The following is a 22,013-nucleotide window of genomic DNA, read 5'->3' on the forward strand; positions in this document are numbered from 1 at the left end:
TTTAACTGTCCCACAATAAACATCCCCATATCAGTGTATATTTTAACCCCCATTGCCTCTACTTATTATGTACGTTTTTATGTCCCTATTTTTTCGCCTTTTTATGCACAGTTTCCTCTTTTTATTTAACTGTAATGTCACTCAGCTGAAGAGTGGCGGATTGTGCTACTGCCAGCCCTCAAGTGCCCATATGGGGGCCAGGGGAATGAAATCACAATAAAGAAAAAAAAACAGTGGCGGACACTCACCTGAAGATGGCTGAAAGGGTTGCCAGCCAAAATGTTGTTGCAAGAAATCAATCCCGAAACATCACAGAATATTCAAAATGCCGGGAGAGTTTACATAGTTATTGGCTGTCACCTGAGTAACAAATCTATCACCGAGCGAGGTGGCGCAGTGGTTAGACACTGGACTCGCATTTGGGAGGATGACAGTTCAATCCCGCATCCGGCCATCCTGATTTAGGTTTTCCGTGATTTCCCTAAATCGCTCCAGGCAAATGCTGGGATGGTTCCTTTCTAAGGGCACGGCCGACTTCCTTCCCCATCCTTCCCTAATCCGATGAGACCGATGACCTCGCTGTCTGGTCTCCTTCCCCAAAACAACCCAACCCAACAAATCTATCAGGCACATTTCATCCCATGTAAGGCAGAAAAAGTCAACTGTTGTTGATGCGATTGTGAAGTCGAATGCGAAGAAAACACAGTGAAACTGAGACCCGTCATGTACTGACGGCCAGAGACTTTCGAGCACTGTTGAGGGTGGTGGTAAAAACTCGCATGAAATCAGCACAAGGAACCACTCATTCCAAAGAGCTACCAGCAGTCCAGCTAGCACAATGACTGTGCTTAGGGAGTTTCAAAAGAATGTGGTACAGAGGTAGAGCAGATCCTGGTAAGTCACACATTTCTGTGATCAGTGGTAAGCGCCACTTGAGATGGTGTAAATAGCGATGCCGCTGGACAGTGGATGACTGGGGTGTGATTTGGGGTGAGGAACTGCACTACACCCCGTGGCAATCCGATGGAGCTGGTTCAACTGGCTCTGAGCACTATGGGACTTAACGTCTGAGGTCATCAGTACCCTAGAACTCAGAACTACTTAAACCTAACTAACCTAAGGACATCACACACATCCATGCCCGAGGCAGGATTCTAACCTGCGACTGTAGCGGTCGCGCAGTTCCAGACTGTAGTGCCTAGAACTGCTTGGCTCCAATGGAGCTGTTTGGGTTTAGTTACCTGGCATCATGTGTGGTGGCAACAGTGAAGTGCAGAGGAGCTGGTGTTACGATAAGCGGGTGTTTTTCGTGGTTGGGGAGCGATCCTCCTATTGAGCTCAAGAAATGGGAAATGTGGAACAATATTACATTTTACAGCATTGTGTAGTGCTAAAAGTAGTCGAACAATTGCGATTCGATTATTGTTTGTATGAGCTTGACAATGCATCCTGTCATAAATTAGCATCAGTAAAGCAATAGTATGTGGACAATTAACATTCCTGATATGGAGTGGCCTGCCCAGCCTGAACCCAGTGGACTACCTTTGGATGAGTTAGAACGTCGATTTTTGCTCCAGACCCCAAAGTGTAGCATCCCCACCTTCTCTGGTTTCGCCTCTGAGGAAGAATGGGCTGCCATTCCCCTGCACACATTCAGATCCCTCACTGAAATCGTTCCCAGCAGAATTCAAGCTGTCATAAAGGCGGGGGTGGTCATACCCCATATTAACGTCCACCATCAGATGTTCTGATGGAAATGGAATTGTCGTGTGGCTAGGGCCTCCCGTCGGGTAGACCGTTCGCCTGGTGCAGGTCTTTCGATTTGCCGCCACTTCGGCGACCTGCGCGTCGATGGGGATGAAATTATGATGATTAGGACAACACAACACCCAGTCCCTGAGCGGAGAAAATCTCCGACCCAGCCGGGAATCGAACCCGGGCCCTTAGGATTGACAGTCTGTCACGCTGACCACTCAGCTACCGGGGCGTTACCAGATGTTCTGATATTTCGATCAAATAGTGTGTGTTGTAACCTCACATAAGGTGTCAATCGTGGTAAAAGTAACAAGCGCTCCGAAAGTAATTTAACAGCGAAGTTTCGATTCCGAGAAATGTGTTGTGTCGTGTAGGGTTGGTAGAGTAACAGCAAGTGTTGATGCGTGACGTCACGCAGAAATCGAAATTTTTTTGATAACGAAACGTATTTTATGTACCCCGATAGTAAGATTTGTGAAACTCCCTGGCAGATTAAAACTGTGTGCCGGACTGAGACTCGAACTCAGGACCTTTCGTGGACTAATGTACTACCAACTGAGCTACCCAAGCACGACTCACGCCCCGTCCTCACAGCTTTACTTCTGCCAGTACCTCGTCTCCTACCTTCCAAACTTGACACAAGCTCTCCTGGGAACCTAGCAGAACCAGCACTCCTGAAAGAAAGGATATTGCGAAGATATGGCTTAGCCACAGCCTGGGGGATGTGCCCAGAATGAGATTTTCACTCTGCAGCGCAGTGTGCGCTAATATGAAACTTCCTGGCAGATTAAAACTGTGTGCCGGACCGAGAACTAGTTCCGCAAGGTTCGCAGGAGAGCTTCTGTGAAGTTTGGAAGGTAGGAGACGAGGTACTGGCAGAAGTAAAGCTGTGAGGACGGGGCGTGAGACGTGCTTCGGTAGCTCAGATGGCCGGCACGGTAACTCAGCGTGTTCGGTCAGAGGGTTAGCTGCCCTCTGTAATAAAAAAACTGAGTTAATGGATCAACGACGAACTGAAACGGGTGTCTTGCGACGTCCGCCCAGGGCAGATACAACGAACAAAAACGAACAAAATGAGATTAAAAGAGGAAAATAAAGATGGTAGAGCACTAGCCCATGAAAGGTAAAGGTCTCGAGTTCGAGTCTCGGTCCGGCACACAGTTTTAATCTTCCATGAAGTTTCATATCAGCGCACACTCCGCTGCAGAGTGAAACTCTCATTCTGGAGTAATATTTGTGGTTTTTCATGTTATTATTTATTTGAAAGCTATTGAAATAATTGTGTTTGATATGAGTAAAAATAATCATATGACTATTATATCGTATTCACAGCGATGTAATAGTGATTTGACTTAGACATGACAATGAAGTAGTATATTACTTCTTTGATAAAGACAGAGATGTTAGCACTCTATCAAGCTACTCTGGTCCTAACTGATTGCGTAGAGGGCAATTCTAATTAATTACTGACTCCTTTGAGTGGTAAAAGGAAGAGGGACAGGGGCAGAAAAAGGAATAAATAAAGCTCACATCTTGCGGACTTTTACCAGCGAGGCGCGATGTATGTTACAAGAGATCGTGCTGTAGCATCAGTGTAGACTTCGCTTAAAACGAAGAACTATTACCGATAATAATTAGATCGGAAGTTGTTTTGAGAAAGCATATGATTTTCAACTGACTTTTAATTAACTATTACGAAAGATAATTCACGCGAGAAAAGACAAATTTCGAGAATTAGATTTGACTGTATGTTTGCATAGCAACGTATCAACAGTCTTGGGTTACGTGTACCTGGAACGCAGTTATAAGTTGAAAATCCCATACCACACACAGGCGAACACTATAAAAATTGGCATTAATTATGATTGAGTACCGAATGAATGTGATTTTTTTTAGCCAAATCGGGACCTCAATAAACTACAGTTACTTGAAAAGACAATTCATGTGTTGCGTGTCATTTCAATAGACGACCACCTGTAGAAACTACAAGTTCACATTGATGTGAAATAGTAGTCTCTACAGTTTTATCAAAACAGTGACACTCACTTTTTTTGTTTCCTGCCGTACTCGAACGAGGGCTATAAATTGCATGTTCTTAATGTTTTGTTGTATATCATGATTTCGAAACGATAATAAGATGTTCCCCTTCCTCCCTTCGTCGAACATACGACCCTGAGGATTTGCCGAGTCTGTAAAGGAGAAACAAGAGAGAACCAAACAAACCACAACCACGACCGACGACGACGACGACGACGACGACGACGACGAAGGAGACAAGGGGAGGGGAGTATACAGTGTGCTTACAGTAAGAAATACAGAGGGTGGGCAAGAATATGGAAACATCAGAAGCACAACATGTTAGTATGCCTAATACGGTGTAGGAAAACAAATGGCATTCAAAACAAGCTTCCAGTCATCTTGGAACGGATAAATACAGGTTGTATACAGTTTTCGAGGGAATCTTATAGCATTCTTCAAATGGTTCAAATGGCTCTGAGCACTATGGGACTTAATGTCTATGGTCATCAGTCCCCTAGACTGAACCACTTAAACCTAACTGAACCACTTAAACCTAACTAACCTAAGGACATACACAACACCCAGTCATCACGAGGAAGCAGAGAAAATCCCTGACCCCGCCGGGAATCGAACCCGGGAACCCGGGCGCGGGAAGTAGCATTCTTCCTACGAGATAGTGACAAGTGTAGCTAACGATGATGGAGGTGCGTAACTATCACACACCTTCCTCTCCAAAGTGCGTTACAAATACACTTCTGGGCATTAAAATCGCTACACCAAGAAGAAATGCAGATGATATTCAAATGGCTCTGAGCACTATGGGACTCAACTGCTGAGGTTATTAGTCCCCTAGAACTTAGAACTAGTTAAACCTAACTAACCTAAGGACATCACACACATCCATGCCCGATGCAGGATTCGAACCTGCGACCGTAGCGGTCTCGCGGTTCCAGACTGCAGCGCCAGAACCGCGCGGCCACTTCGGCCGGCTGCAGATGATAAACGGGTATTCATTGCACAAATATATTATACTAGAATTGACATGTGATTACATTTTCATGCAGTTTGGGTGCATAGATCCTGAGAAATCAGTACCCAGAACAACTACCTCTGGCCGTAATAACGGCCTTGATACGCCTGGGCATTGGGTCAAAGAGCTTGAATGGCGTGTACAGGTACAGCTGCCCATGCAGCTTCAACACGATACCACAGTTCATCAAGAGCAGTGACTGGCGTATTGTGACGAACCAGTTGCTCGGCCACCATTGAGCAAACGTTTTCAATTGGTGAGAGATCTGGAGAATGTGCTGGCCAGGGCAGCAGTCGAACATTTTCTGTATCCAGAAAGGCCCGTACAGGACATGCAACATGCGGTCGTGCATTATACTGCTGCATTGTAGGATTTCGCAGGGATTGAATGTAGAGCCATGGGTCGTAACACGTCTGAAATGTAACGTCCACTGTTCAAAGTGAGTGCGAACAACAGGTGACCGAGACGTGTAACCAATGGCATCCCATACCATCACGCCGGGTGATACGCCAGCATGGCGATGAAACGAATACACGCTTCCAATGTGCGTTCACCGCGATGTTGCCAAACACGGATGCGACCATCATGATGCTGTAAACAGAACCTGGGTTCATCCGAAAAAATGACGTTTTGCCATTCGTGCACCCAGGGTTCGTCGTCGAGTACACCATCGCAGGCGCTCCTGTCTGTGATGCAGCGTCAAGGGTAACTCCGAGCTGCATCAAACGTCGTCGAACTGTTCGTGCAGATGGTTGTTGTCTTGCAAACGTCCCCAACTGTTGAGTAAGCGATCGAGACGTGGCTGCACGATCCGTTACAGCCATGTGGATAAGATGGCTGTCATCTCGACTGCTAGTGATACGAGGCCGTTGGGATCCGGCACGGCTTTCCGTATTACCCTCCTGAACCCACCGATTCCATATTCTGCTAACAGTCGTTGGATCTCGACCAACGCGAGCAGCAATGTCGCGATACGATAAACCGCAATCGGCATAGGCTACAATCCGACCTTTATCAAAGTCGGAAACGTGTTGGTACCCATTTCTCCTCCTTACACGAGGCATCACAACAACGTTTCACCAGGCAACGCCGGCGAACTGCTGGTTTGTGTATCAGAAATCGGTTGGAAACTTTCCTCATATCAGCACGTTGTAGGCGTCGCCACAGGCGCCAACCTTGTGTGAATGCTCTGAAAAGCTAATCACTTGCTAATCACAGCATCTTCTTCCTGTCGGTTAAATTTCGCTCCTGTAGCACGTCATCTTCGTAGTGTAGCAATTTTAATGGCCAGTAGTGTACTTTATAATAATGAGGCTTGGTGACTGTATTGAACAGGGTAAATAAGACTATTCACGCTCGAAAAAAAAAAATTTTTCTTCGACTATGCAAGCGGTTTGAAGGGTTTCCAATCGTCTTGGAATCCACCGCTATCATTGGAGAACAAACAGTGTTCCATACAATGGACCTGATCAGTCTAAATATTTGCATAATCGTTTGTAGTAACGCGACCATGCAAAGTAACCATGAGGCCCATGAAATACCACTTTTTTTTTGGTCATCAGTCTACTGACTGGTTTGATGCGGCCCGCCACGAATTCCTAGCCTGTGCTAACCTCTTCATCTCAGAGTAGCACTTGCAACCTACGTCCTCAATTATTTTGCTTGACGTATTCCAATCTCTGTCTTCCTCTACAGTTTTTGCCCTCTACAGCTCCCTCTAGTACCATGCAAGTCATTCCCTCATGTCTTAGCAGATGTCCTATCATCCTGTCCCTTCTCCTTATCAGTGTTTTCCACATATTCCTTTCCTCTCCGATTCTGCGTAGAACCTCCTCATTCCTTACCTTATCAGTCCACCTAATTTTCAACATTCGTCTATATCAAATGCTTCGATTCTCTTCTGTTCCGGTTTTCCGACAGTCCATGTTTCACTACCATACAATACTGTACTCCAGACGTACATCCTCAGATGATATGGCAGCCAAAAACATCACCAAAGCCCTCCAATGTTTCACTGTCATACCTTAGCAGAAGATATTTTTCTTCTCTCTCTGTATGCAGTATAAATGTTCGATGTGGTGCTCCCTGAAGCACCAAACAATTTGGTTACTGTGGTTATGAAAACACCCACCATAGCAGCTGAAAGAATTCGGTCACGTTCGTAATCACTGTGCTTGGACACAATGCTATCACAACTACACAGAAGACTTCTCAGTACGGCTGAGTTTTGCTACGTACTGAGCACATTGCACAGGTGCCGTTAGTGGCCAAGTGGGCAGTGGGACAAATAAAAGTTGCTCAGATGAGTGGATACGATTGGACGTGAAAGTATGCGGATAGCCACACCATGTGACACGGACACCACGTGTACGCTCACCGCAGGCCGGGGTGGCCGAGCGGTTCTAGGCGCTAGTCAGGAAACGCGCGACCGCTACGGTCGCAGGTTGGAATCCTGCCTCGGGCATGTATGTGTGTGATGTCCTTAGGTTAGTTACGTTTAAGTAGTTCTAAGTTCTAGGGGACTGATGACCTCAGAAGTTAAGTCGCGTAGTGCTCAAGGCCATTTGAACTATGTGTCTCTGTATCCTGGAACTCTGTTCTCTGGGCCACTTTCATTTGCCCCATCCTGTAGGAGTGCAGGCTCGGTTAACATCTGCATTTATGTGGGGATGATTCCACAGTTTTGCCCAACCCATGTGGACCGAGCAAGGTGATGCAGTGGCTAGCACACTGGACTCGCATTCGGGAGGACGACGGTTCGATCCCGCGTCCGGCCATCCTGATTCAGGTTTTCCGCGATTTCCCTAAATGGCTCCAGGAAAATGTCGGGATAGTTTCTTTCAAAGGGCACGGCTGACTTCCTTCCCCGACCTTCCCTAATATGACGAGACCGATGACCTCGCTGTCTGGTCTCCTTCCACAAATAACCCAACCCAACCCAACTGAACCCCTGTGGATGTGCCGTGAGACAGGTGTGGAGGTACTCACGGCCAGGTAGGCGGCGAACAGCTCGTCCTTGCGGCACATCTCCCGGCAGTAGGCCTGGCAGTTGAGCTGCTCCGCACAGTAGCGCGTGTACGGCTGGAAGATCTCGTGGAACTGCAACATACACACACTCTGCTTAGCACTAGCCCGCAAGGATCTCCTCCATAAAAGTCACTGCCCAGAATAATATACAGAAGAATGGAGAGTAAAACTGAGAACCTGTTTGATTTTTTAAAGGCAAACGCACTATAGATGCAGCTGAAATTTGAAGCGAGACCTGACAAAAATCAAGACACTTCCATCGCATGTGCGTAAAATGGTGCAGGATGTTCGAAATTCTCAGATATGTAGGTCTAAGCTACTAGAAGAGATGCGTAATATACACACTTCAAAAAAAAGTTTTGCATCGTCTCGGTTCAGAGAGTTTAGGAAGCTGTACAGCATAATTGGAATAGAGATCAACATAAACACCATTTCCGCCCTTTTCATTGCTCAGGAAAACCACACATTGCATGTTGTACCACCATACAGCGAGACCTTCAGAGGTGGTGGTCCAGACTGCTGTACACACCGGTACCTCTAATACCCAGTAGCACGTCCTCTTGCATTGATGCATGCCTGTACTCGTCGTGGCATACTGTCCACTGTTCGTACAGATTGTCCCACTCCTCAACGGCGATTGAACGTAGATCCCTGAGAGTGGTCGGTGGGTCACGTCGTCCATAAACAGCCCTTATCAATCTATCCCAGACGTGTTCGATATTGTTCGTCTCTAGAGAACACGCAGGCCACTCTAGCCGAGCGATGTCGTTATCCTGAAGGAAGTCATTCACAAGATGTGCACGTTGGGGGCGCGGATCGTCGTCCACGAAGACTAATGCCTCGCCAATATGCTGCCGATTTGGTTGCACTATCGCTCGGAGGATGGCATTCACGTATCGTACAGCCGTTCCGGCGCCTTCCGTGACCACCAGCGGCGTACGTCGGCCCCACATAATGTCACCCCAAAACAGCAGGGAACCTCCACCTTGCTGCACTCGCTGGACAGTATGCCTAAGTCGTTCAACCTGACCGAGTTGCCTCCAAACACGTCTCCAACGACTGTGTGCTTGTAAGAATATGCGACACTCATCAGTGAAGAACACGTGATGCCAATCCTGAGCGGTCCATTCGGCATGTTGTTGGCTCCATCTGCACCGTGCTGCACGGTGTCGTGGTTGCAAAGATGGACCTCGCCATGGACGTCGGAAGTGACGTTGCGCATCATGAAGCCTATTGCGCACAGATTGAGTCGTAACACGACGTCCTGTGGCTGCACGAAAAGCATTATTCAACATGGTGGCGTGGCTGTCAGGGTTCCTCAGAGCCATAATCCATAGGTGGCGGTCATCCACTCCAGTAGTAGCCTGTGGGCAGCCTGCTTGAGGCATGTCATCGTCAGTTCCTGTCTCTCTGTATCTCCTCCACGTCCGAACAACATCGCTTTGGTACACTCCGAGACGCCTGGGCACTTCCCTTGTTGAGAGCCCTTCCTGGCACTGAGTAACAATGCGGACGCGATCGAACCGCGGTATTGACCGTCTAGGCACGGTTGAACTACAGACTACCTCCTACCTGGTGGAATGACTGCAACTGATCGGCTGTCGGACCCCCTCCGTCTAATAGGCGCTGCTCATGCATGGTTGTTTACATCTGTGGGCGGGTTTAGTGACATCTCTTAACAGTGAAAGGGACTGTGTCTGTGATAACAATATCCACAGTCAACGTCTATCTCCAAGAGTTCTGGGAACCGAGGTGATTCAAAACTATTTGTGATGTGTTTATAATACATTCAAGAGGGTGACCTACCACATATGACTCTCCTGCGTCAACCTCCTCATACCAGAGTACCACTTGCAAACTACACTCCTGGAAATTGAAATAAGAACACCGTGAATTTATTGTCCCAGGAAGGAGAAACTTTATTGACACATTCCAGGGGTCAGATACATCACATGATCACACTGACAGAACCACAGGCACATAGACACAGGCAACAGAGCATGCACAATGTCGGCACTAGTACAGTGTATATCCACCTTTCGCAGCAATGCAGGCTGCTATTCTCCCATGGAGACGATCGTAGAGATGCTGGATGTAGTCCTGTGGAACGGCTTGCCATCACATTTCCACCTGGCGCCTCAGTTGGACCAGCGTTCGTGCTGGACGTGCAGACCGCGTGAGACGACGCTTCATCCAGTCCCAAACATGCTCAATGGGGGACAGATCCGGAGATCTTGCTGGCCAGGGTAGTTGACTTACACCTTCTAGAGCACGTTGGGTGGCACGGGATACATGCGGACGTGTGTAGGAGAACGCTCCCCACACCATGATGCCGGGTGTTGGCCCTGTGTGCCTCGGTCGTATGCAGTCCTGATTATGGCGCTCACCTGCACGGCGCCAAACACGCATACGACCATCATTGGCACCAAGGCAGAAGCGACTCTCATCGCTGAAGACGACACGTCTCCATTCGTCCCTCCATTCACGCCTGCCGCGACACCACTGGAGGCGGGCTGCACGATGTTGGGACGTGAGCGGAAGACGGCCTAACGGTGTGCGGGACCGTAGCCCAGTTTCATGGAGACGGTTGCGAATGGTCCTCGCCGATACCCCAGGAGCAACAGTGTCCCTAATTTGCTGGGAAGTGGCGGTGCGGTCCCCTACGGCACTGCGTAGGATCCTACGGTCTTGGCGTGCATCCGTGCGTCGCTGCGGTCCGGCCCCAGGTCGACGGGCACGTGCACCTTCCGCCGACCACTGGCGACAACATCGATGTACTGTGGAGACCTCACGCCCCACGTGTTGAGCAATTCGGCGGTACGTCCAGCCGGCCTCCCGCATGCCCACTATACGCCCTCGCTCAAAGTCCGTCAACTGCACATACGGTTCACGTCCACGCTGTCGCGGCATGCTACCAGTGTTAAAGACTGCGATGGAGCTCCGTATGCCACGGCAAACTGGCTGACACTGACGGCGGCGGTGCACAAATGCTGCGCAGCTAGCGCCATTCGACGGCCAACACCGCGGTTCCTGGTGTGTCCGCTGTGCCGTGCGTGTGATCATTGCTTGTACAGCCCTCTCGCAGTGTCCGGAGCAAGTATGGTGGGTCTGACACACCGGTGTCAATGTGTTCTTTTTTCCATTTCCAGGAGTGTACGTCTTCAGTTATTTCTTGTAATAGATTCCAGTCTCTTTCTTCCTCTACAGTTTTCAATCTCTACCTCTCCCTCTAGTATCACGCAAGTTATTCCCTGATGCCTTAACAGACGTCCTATCATCCTGCCCTTCTTTTTGATACAGTCGAAGATTTGCTATCGTACAATGCTGTGCTACAAATGCACTTCTTCCTCAAATTAAGGCCTATATTTGATACTATTAGACTTCTCTTGGCCAGGAATAACATTTCACCCTGTGCTACGCTGCATTTTATGTCCTCCTCGCTCCGTCCATCATGGGTTGTTTTGCTGCCAAGGTTTTAGACTCCCTTAACTTCATTTACTTTGTGACCGTCAATCATTATGTTAAGTGTGTCGCTAATGTCACTTCTGCTACTCCTCATTACTTTCGTCTTTCTTCGGTTTACTCCTAATCCATATTCTGTACTCATTACACTGTTCATTCCTTCCACCAGATCTTGCAATTCTTCTTCACCTTCACTAAGTACAGCAATGTCATGAGCGAATCTTATCATTGATATCCTTTCATCCTCAATTTTGATGCATCTGTAGCTTTCTTTTATTTCGATCATTGCTTGTTCACTGTACACACTATATGATCAAAAGTATCCAACAACTGGCTGAAAATGACGTACAAGTTCATGGCGCCTCCATCGGTAATGCTGGAATTCAATATGGTGTTGGCCCACCCTTAGCCTTGATCACAGCTTCCACTCTCGCAGGCATACGTTCAATCAGGTGCTGGAAGGTTGCTAGTGAAATGGGAGCCCATTCTTCACGGAGGACAGGTATCGATGTCGGTCGGTGAGGCCTGGCAGGAAGTCGGAGTTCCAAATCATCCCAAAAGTGTTCTGTAGAATTCAGGTCAGGACTCTGTGCACGCTAGTCCATTACAGGGATGTTATTGTCGTGTAACCACTACGCCACAGGCTGTACAATATCAACAGGTGATCGATCGTGTTGAAAGATGCAATCGCCATCCCCGAATATCCTCTTCAACAGTGGCAAGCAGGAAGGTGCTTAAAACATCAACGTAGACCTGTGGTGTGATACGGCCACGCAGAAAAACCCCCTCCACGAAAAGCCCGATCACACCACAACACCACCGCCTCGGAATTTTACTGTTGGCACTGCACACGCTGGCAGATGACGTTCACTGGGCATTCGCCATACCCACACCTTGTCATCGAATCGGCACATTGTGTACCGTGATTCCTCACTCCACACAACGATTTTTCCACAATTCATTCGTCCAATGTTTACACTCCTTACACCACGCGAGGCGTCGTTTGGTATTTACCGGCGTGATGTGTGACTTATGAGCAGCTGCTCCACCGTGAAATCTAAGTTTTCTCACCTCCTTCCTAACTGTCACAGTACTTGCAGTGGATCCTGATGCAGTTTGGAATCCCTGTGTGACGGTGTGGATAGATGTCTGCCTATTACACATTACGACCCTCTTCAATTATCGGCGGTCTCTGTCAGTCAACAGACGAGGTCGGCCTGCACGCTTTTGTGCTGTACGCGTCCCTTCACGTTTCCACTTCACTAATCACATCGGAAACAGTGGACCTGGGGATGTTTAGGAATTTGGAAATCTCCCTTTCAGACGTATCACAGAAGTGACACCCAGTCACCTGGCCACGTTCGAAGTCCGTGAATTCTGCGGAGCGCCCCATTCTGCTCTCTCACGATGTCTAATGAGTACTGAGGTCGCTGATATGGAGTACCTGGCAGTAGGTGGAGCACAGTGCACCTAATATGAAAAACGTATGTTCTAGGGGTGTCCTGATACTTTTGATCACATAGTGTAGATTGAACAGTAGGAACGAAACACTGCATCCCTCTCTCGCGTCGGTTCGACGGGAGCATGTCGTTCTTGGTCTTCCACTGTTATTTTTCCCTCTTACAGTTAGTATATACAAGTACACTCCTGGAAATTGAAATAAGAACTCCGTGAATTCATTGTCCCAGGAAGGGGAAACTTTACTGACACATTCCTGGGGTCAGATACATCACATGATCACACTCACAGAACCACAGGCACATAGACACAGGCAACAGAGCATGCACAATGTAGGCACTAGTACAGTGTATATCCACCTTTCGCAGCAATGCAGGCTGCTATCCTCCAATGGAACGGCTTGCCATGCCATTTCCACCTGGCGCCTCAGTTGGACCAGCGTTCGTGCTGGACGTGCAGACCGCGTGAGACGACGCTTCATCCAGTCCCAAACATGCTCAATGGGGGACAGATCCGGAGATCTTGCTGGCCAGGGTAGTTGACTTACACCTTCTAGAGCACGTTGGGTGGCACGGGATACATGCGGACGTGCATTGTCCTGTTGGAACAGCAAGTTCCCTTGCCGGTCTAGGAATGGTAGAACGATGGGTTCGATGACGGTTTGGATGTACCGTGCACTATTCAGTGTCCCCTCGACGATCACCAGTGGTGTACAGCCAGTGTAGGAGATCGCTCCCCACACCACGATGCCGGGTGTCGGCCCTGTGTGCCTCGGTCGTATGCAGGCCTGATTTTGGCGCTCACCTGCACGGCGCCAAACACGCATACGACCATCATTGGCACCGAGGCAGAAGCGACTCTCATCGCTGAAGACGACACGTCTCCATTCGTCCCTCCATTCACGCCTGTCGCGACACCACTGGAGGCGGGCTGCACGATGTTGGGGCGTGAGCGGAAGACGGCCTAACGGTGTGCGGGACCGTAGCCCAGCTTCATGGAGACGGTTGCGAATGGTCCTCGCCGATACCCCAGGAGCAACAGTGTCCCTAATTTGCTGGCAAGTGGCGGTGCGGTCCCCTACGGCACTGCGTAGGATCCTACGGTCTCGGCGTGCATCCGTGCGTCGCTGCGGTCCGGTCCCAGGTCGACGGGCACGTGCACCTTCCGCCGACCACTGGCGACAACATTGATGTACTGTGGAGACCTCACGCCCCACGTGTTGAGCAATTCGGCGGTACGTCCACCCGGCCTCCCGCATGCCCACTATACGCCCTCGCTCAAAGTCCGTCAACTGCACATACGGTTCACGTCCACGCTGTCGCGGCATGCTACCAGTGTTAAAGACTGCGATGGAGCTCCGTATGCCACGGCAAACTGGCTGACACTGACGGCGGCGGTGCACAAATGCTGCGCAGCTAGCGCCATTCGACGGCCAACACCGCGGTTCCTGGTGTGTCCGCTGTGCCGTGCGTGTGATCATTGCTTGTACAGCCCTCTCGCAGTGTCCGGAGCAAGTATGGTGGGTCTGTCACACCGGTGTCAATGTGTTCTTTTTTCCATTTCCAGGAGTGTATGTTTGGGCTAATCCCAGTAACTAGTTTAGGGATTTTGATACGGTTTTCGTTAATCGATATAATCGATAGTGTTATTCACACAGAAGGTTACTGTGTATCACTACATACAAGTATCAAGTATTACAAACAAATCTTCCAGACGTAGATGCGTAGCGCTACCCGTCGAATCTGGTGTTGATCGCCAGCATTCTACATTACCCACCTTTCTGTGTAGCTTACAGTTGTTCTCCTTGGAATTTCAAACATGTTACAGAATTTTACATTGTCGATCGCTTCTTATACATCGACATTTGCTACGCACTTGTCTCAATTCCTCTTGTGCCTTCCATGCAATATCAACCCCTGTAGTTCCTTTGACGTTCCTAAAGCCACGCTGACAGTGACCGAACAGGTGCTGAATTTTATTTCCATTCTTCTGTTTACTATTCTTGTCTTGGATACGTAAATAAATACATAAATAATTGAATAAATGAAAACAAACGTATTGTGAAATTGTTTGCTTTAAATTAATACATAAAATGCTTCAGAGAAACCATTACGCTCCTTTAAATGATGCTCGAAATTATGCACAGCAGATGAGGTGTCTATTGAAAATGTACATTCTTTGGACCGTTATTTGAGAGATTGTCTGTTGCAAAATTTTTGAGACTCAAAAATTGTACAGGCTTTTATACACCTATGGGCATAGATGATAGAAATGTGTCAGAGCTACACAAAAGTAAACAGCACACCCTACATATTCCACCAAACTAATGTCCATACTCTTTAAAATTCTAAGTTTGTACGTTAAACACTGAACATTAACTCTGCAATCGCTGCCTCATTTGCTCTATACGATTTCGAGCACCATTCAAAGCTCGGTCAAATGTTTATCTATTTTATTCCTTACTTTTGAATTAATCATTTTGTGGTATCATGTATTAATAGCACCCTACCGGCGCCTTTAAACAACAGCGACTCAAAGGAAGGCCTCGGCGCTTGTTGGTGACGTCACGTCAGCTAGGCACGGCGAACGCCAGGTCTGTTGCAGGCAGAAACGCCTGGGCGTGCGCATCACTATAAATGTCTGGTATTGTTTTGAATTCTGCAGTTTTATTTAGATGAAAGATTTTCTTACTATCATAAAGCTACAAATGAAGATCATAGTACTGTATTACCGAATCCTGTCGAAACAAACGTAGATCAATATGAGAAGATACTTTGCCCCATTGCAAGCTTCGGAAATTTTACATTCAAGTAACTATATTTACTTGATCCATTTTGTTATCGAAACTTACGCCAACCCCCTTACAATTAACTCGTTTCTTTTATTTATTACTTATTTTCGTTTGACACCGTCAATGGAAATGTGAACTATGTCCAACTGTTGCCAGTCATTAGATTACAGTCGTTTTCAACGAAAGGAATTCTAAACAGGAAACAAAATAGATTCATACATCGAAAATACTGCTGAGCTTAAACTTTTTTAAACATGCACATTAGAAAAGATAAATATTCCCCTGTTCCAACTCAAAGGAGAAACTTTATAAGATAAAAAAATTTTATTTGATAAAACAAGTATCTCTCTTTTGCCTCTTCTTCTGTCCCCCACCCCCTCCCCCAACGTGTACAACCGCAAGATATTTCATTAACATTCAGTGCTCCTCACCCCATAGTCAACCAAGGTACCTAAAGAAGAGCACCAATATGTTCGCAGTTTCTTGTAAAAGCAACCCAGTACAAACGTAACTTCCTCAGATTTACAAATAAGATAAAGAAGCACGAATTCTGTTGCTGCTGGACCGTGAAGTTGTTTTTGTATGTCAGTCCTTAAAACAGGTGGAAATTTAAGTTCAGGAGTACACTATTTGTTAAGAAGTGTAATGAATTGCACAATTAACTGATTGCAGAAATCTCTCAGAATAATGTGTGTTGGTCAAGTACCGCCAATAGTTCCACATTTTCCTGTGTCAGGGAGGGAGACACCACCATTATGAGTGTTGTGTCTAGACAAGACACTCTAGACCAGGGGCGGGCAGGAATCCTGCTCGTGTGCGGTGCACTTGCACGCGTGCAGTTAACAGGTGTTCTGCGCGTTCGCAGGGGCAAGCTGGCCACCCGCTTATCTACCCTCCCCACCATACCTTCTGTCCGCTCCTTCCTCTCTAATGCGTTGTTTCCTACCTTGCTTTATTGAATGAAAGAATGAGGTTAGTAGGGGTGCTTGAAAGAAATCATGGTTTGAAAGAGTACCTATTACCTACGATACGTTTTATTTGATTACCACGGGTGGAGTTTACAACACGTTTCATATCTGGAACAAAATTTCTACATTCAGACAAACGCAAACAGTTACGTAAATTTTCATCACTGATGTTTGCTCTTAACCGAGACTTATTAATTCAGCAAATGGCTTTCCAGCTCTCGCTATATTAAGCGCAATCTTATAACTTGCACGTACCGCTGGGCTATTATTGTTGTCGTCCTGAAAAACTGAAAACAGTGCTTCATAAAATGTTAAATCTGTTACATGAGAGACATGACGAAAGTCGTAGATCTCTCGTGACAACAACAACTACGACAGATCATCTAGTATCGGCAGATCGCTCTTCTTAAGCTCAGTCAATTTCCCCATCTGCTCAGAATCCGACAATAAATTGTACTCGTCCTTGTGAAATTTATTATAATGACCTTCAATACTAAACTTACGCTGACCAGCGAGAATACTGCCACATATTAAACATTTCGAATTTTCACGTTTTTCACAAAGAAAAAAATGATTCTCCCATTGCTTTTTAAAAGATGACAAATCTCTACTTCTCCGCTTCCTTGTTTCGCTCTGCATTTTCCGGTTCTTGAAATACAACGTTCACTACGTAGTGGTCCCTTCGCATCAACGTCCGCTGCTTAGCCTGGCACTGCACTGCCGCACCCTGCCGCCTGACGCCGCTGCCCCATTCGACGCCTGCACGCGAGCAGCACACGTGCAGCGCTGTGCGCTCACGAGCCGCGTGCAACGTTTGCCCGCCCCTGGTCTAGACACAAGGCGAGGTAACCGAAAGGGCACGCGTCAACTCACGCCGGCTGGCGTGAGGTCTGAAACAGGATACGTGGTGAATGCTATAAAGAAAAGTACGTAGCTGCGTTAATACTTAACTTTATTCCATCATTGTGGTACATCGCTCTTGGTTATACAAGTGAGACTCTCTCCAGGAATGGTTAATGGCGCCTTGCTAGGTCGTAGCCATGGACTTAGCTGAAGACTATTCTAACTGTCTCTCGGCAAATGAGAGAAAGGCTTCGTCAGTGTAGTCGCTAGCAAAGTCGTCCGTACAACTGGGGCGAGTGCTAGTCCGTCTCTCTAGACCTGCCGTGTGGCGGCGCTCGGTCTGTAATGACTGACAGTGGCGACACGCGGGTCCGACATGTACTAATGGACCGCGGCCGATTTAAAGGCTACCACCTAGCAAGTGTGGTGTCTGGTGGTGACACCACAATGAGTATGCCTGCAACAGACCGGGCGTTCACCGTGCGTAGCTGACGTGACGTCACCAACAAGCGCCGAGGCCTTCCTTTGAGTCGGTGTTGCTTTAAACCGGCAACGGAATTGCCAATTTCTGTCCGGCGCCGACAGCGTGCACGCGCAATATGGCGGACCCAATGCCGCGTGGCAGCTGGGCCGCGGCTGCAACGGCTCCGAACCACGAGTGCCCTCTGCCGCTGCACAATAGGATGGCAGGCACCTGGACACTAGAGATGGGCAAAACTGTTCTTTTCAGAGATCGGATCAGAACTGTTCACTCCCTGAAATGAACTAGCTCTTTTTCATGACTCACCACTCATTCACAATAGAAAATAAATGGAAGGCACATTGCCCTTTAAACTTGGTTTATTCCAGTACTATACCTGTATTTCAATCTTATTTGATCCTATTTTGAAGTAACACAGATAATGAGTAAGAATTTTGTATTGTTTGTTGAAATTTCCACGATATGACAAAGTTTTTGATTATTGATTTATTTTGCACTATCGTGGTTTTTTGGGTGATCGGAAAATGTTGTAACTTGAGATTTACATTAACAATATAATGTATTAAAATTTCATTAACTTCGTATAAATACATCACAAGCCATATATTTTTAAAGTGAACGTTTCCTTCCGAAGACGCCTAAAATCGCAAAATCCGTACCAGAAAAAGAAAAAAATATATATAAATTTGACTGTAAGACTAAAGTGCTGCATATAGCCTTACGCAGAATAAAACAAGGAAAATATTGGTGTATCACATTTTGCGATACGTTTATCAGTTCGCTCGTAATTAAAGCGTAAATTCGAGTGTCCATAATAAAAATCCTATAGTAAGAGGAGTCGTCAGGAACCTAATCTGATCAGTTGAAACAAATAAAAATAAAATAAAAACAAATGATGTATACATAACATAATAATGTAATATACATAGCGGTATTACTACGAAGAACAATATCCAGTAGGGACGAACTCCGATGCAGAAGCGCTGAGTCGAGCAGGTCGAGCCGCGAGCTGTATTACTGTGTGAGCTAAGACCGCAGAGACTGGAGTGACACCTGAGTTGCTTTGCTCAACGCTCTGGCTAGAGTCGAGAACAGTGGGGTGAGCGTTGAGCGGGCGAGTTCCGAGGGTGGGGGGAGTGGTGAACGGCCACCAGTCACCCGCTCTGAGACAAATCGTCCGTTCTCTTGCGAGCAGGTTTTTGCAAGTAGTTCTTACGTTCTCCGCTAGGAGGCTCTCTGTCCTGTTGCTCGCATCAACTGCCCAGAGGGCAGGACGTGCGACTGAAACGATCGCCGACAGAGTGCGATACGAAGTTAAGCTGCGCCAGACACTGCACGTGGCAGACAACGCACAGAGACGGCACGGCATATGTGAAACACAAAATCCAATGGGTCACTGCACAATGCAGGCAGGCAAGGTAGAAGCAGGGCAGAGGCCGGCGCTGGCTGTGATGTGTGGCGTGCACTGTGCTCTGACCAGCAGAGGCGCCGCTGATATTCTCCTTCTCTCTCTCTCTCTCTCTCTCTCTGCCGTGGGAAACGTTTGGAGCTACTGTTCTTTTTTTCTGAATCACTGATTGTTCACTCCTTTGAAAGATTGAACTCTATGAATTAGTTCAAGAGCGGATCCCCCATCTCTACTGGACACAGGCCACCCAAACTTGGAGCCTCTTCTATGCGGTGCTATGCAGATGTTGCCTAGTCACAGCTCTGACACCATCATTCATGCTTTAGTTCAGAGAGATCCATCCTTGTTGACATTGAGAGCTGGACTCTTATTTCTTGCTGCATTATTCGTAATCAGCCTTCATATACTTGGAGAAATATAAGCAAAACAAATCTTCTGTTTGCCGTGTTATCTTGTTTGTTAATCATTACTGCTCCTGTCCACCTTTTCTGTGATAACAGCTGCTGCACCACTCTGCAGCCAACCTCTCCTTACTGTTGTGAAAAAAGTCATACACAACACATTTACCAAAACATTTCATGACCACGTATTATTGCGACCTGCATGTAGAATGCCGTGTTTATCATTGCTCAAACGTTGAGCTGAGTGGACACGGCACCCGCTACAAATTACCCAGTCGGTTGAGGGAAAATTACGTATTGGAGTATTGTCAGAGTTTTCATCGCCAAACAAAGAGTGACAAATGGACGAATGGGGTATCAAACGGACCAGTGGGAGATTTAGCTTCGAATAAAAATAGTTTCAACTGCTTGAAAGTAATGAAAGTGATCAAGCACAAGTTAACTGGTGATTAGAGGGAAAACTGAAATATCTCATAAACAGCTGCTATTAGTGATGTGTGAAAAATTTTCTCTCTTCAAGGCCTACTAATTTTGACATAAAACGCTGCGTTGGTATGATATTTATCTGTGAAAAAGGCTTACAATATTTCGAGGACAGAAGACGCTAGGGAAGCAAATAGGGTGTCCAAGAGATGGTGCTTTCTGAATAGAACATGAAAATAAAAAAAAAATACTTTTGAATACATTATGGGAGCGAACAGTGATCAATGTGTCACAAATATTTACTATCAGATACAGTCCTGATCACAATTTATTTATTACGGTGACCGGTTTCGACCACTACTGTGGTCATCTTCAGACTCGTTTGCAAAGCTTTAATTAGAGGGCTACATACATTAAAGAAAATACATAAAGTTATAAAGCTATAAAAGGAAGAATTACCAATGAGTAAGAACCTCTTTCTGCTGGAAAATTACTGCTGGAGAAACCAGTGCACGTCTTACTATACATGTAATAAAAAAAATGGAATCTACACACGAACTTCATAGACAATGTTTCATAAATATGCACAACTACTGTGCCCTCTCGATTTTATTTACTTATTTTTCTCTTAGTATTGTTCTGTAAGAAGTATTATGTTATCTGTGTAAATGAGAGTCTCTTATTACACCAGTAGAACGTACCTGTCCAGTATGTACTACGCATGTCAGCTAAAGATTATTGCAGCCTATTCATTGAAAATCGTTTCAATAAAGACATGTTGCTGCTCAATAGTACATTAGCTGACGTGACACCTTTTTTTTTATTTTGCCGGCCGGTGTGGCCGAGCGAAGCGCTTCAGTTTGGAACTGCGTGACCGCTACGGTCACAGGTTCGAATCCTGCCTCGGGCATGGATGTGTGTGACGTCCTTAGGTTAGTTAGATGCAAGTAGTTCTAAGTTCTACGGGACTGATGACCTCAGATGTTAAGTCCCATAGTGCTCATAGCCATTTTGTGACACTTTTTGCCATTCCACTTTCGCAACAAGTTCGTTAGAAAGAACCTGCTGCCACATCTTTGCACTGGCGTTTATCCTCACCATGGCGACCACTAGTCTGCCTGTCGACTTTACAACAACTTCAGCGGAAAGAAGCCTGCTGCCTCATCTCTGGAACGGCGTCCAACTTCACCATGGCAACCAGTGGTTCCAAATGGTTCACTAACAGGCCTTGAGAAGGCAACCCATGTACTATCAAAACGAAGTTCATTTATCCTACATGCTTAAATATTTTAAGGCTTCTTAATTGACAGTAGCTATTAAAAAGCTAAGTTTAATGTCTGTTTATTTTTTCTTTCTTGAGAATGTTCTTTTAACCAAGAAATTTTACATTGTTATTCGAGCTATAACCCATTGGTTAGTAATGACATCATTCCGTTAGAAGTGGATGGAGCCTCCATTATGTATAGTAAGACGTGCACTGGTTTCTCCAGTAGTGATTTTCCAGCAGAAAGAGGTTCTTACACACTGGTAATTCTTCGTTTTATAGCTTTATAACTTTATGTATTTTCTTTAATGTATGTAGCCCTGTAATTAAAGCTTTGTATACGACTTCTAGGTCTGAAGATGACCACAGCAGTTGTCGAAACCGGTCACTGTAATAAATAAATTGTGATCAGGACTGTTTTTGATAGTAAATATTTGTAACACATTGATCACTGTTCTCTCCCATAATGTGTTCAAAAGTAATTATTTTATTTTCATGTTTTGTTCAGAAAGCACCATCTTTTGGACACCCCATTTGCTTTCCTAGCGTCTTCTCGAAATATTGTAAGCCTTTTTCACAGATAAATATCATATCAATGCAACTTTTTATGCCAAAATTAGTAGGTCTTGAAGAGATGAACTTTTTCACACATCACTAATAGCAGCTGTTTATGAGATATTTCA

At 46.4% G+C, this 22,013-nt stretch overlaps 1 protein-coding gene across 1 annotated transcript in view; it reads right to left on the minus strand.

Annotated features, from left to right (window-relative positions):
• The window catches only part of LOC126108224 (pleckstrin homology domain-containing family G member 5), a 694,776-nt gene that overhangs the window by 111,535 nt on the left and 561,228 nt on the right, over positions 1-22,013 (minus strand). The window contains exon 9 of the mRNA XM_049913456.1: positions 7,793-7,903. Within this exon, the coding sequence (XP_049769413.1) occupies positions 7,793-7,903 (111 nt within the window). The remainder of the gene's footprint in view (positions 1-7,792; positions 7,904-22,013) is intronic.

The sequence above is a fragment of the Schistocerca cancellata genome, chromosome 11, assembly GCF_023864275.1.
Source record: "Schistocerca cancellata isolate TAMUIC-IGC-003103 chromosome 11, iqSchCanc2.1, whole genome shotgun sequence".
Classification (NCBI taxonomy): Eukaryota; Metazoa; Arthropoda; class Insecta; order Orthoptera; family Acrididae; genus Schistocerca; species Schistocerca cancellata.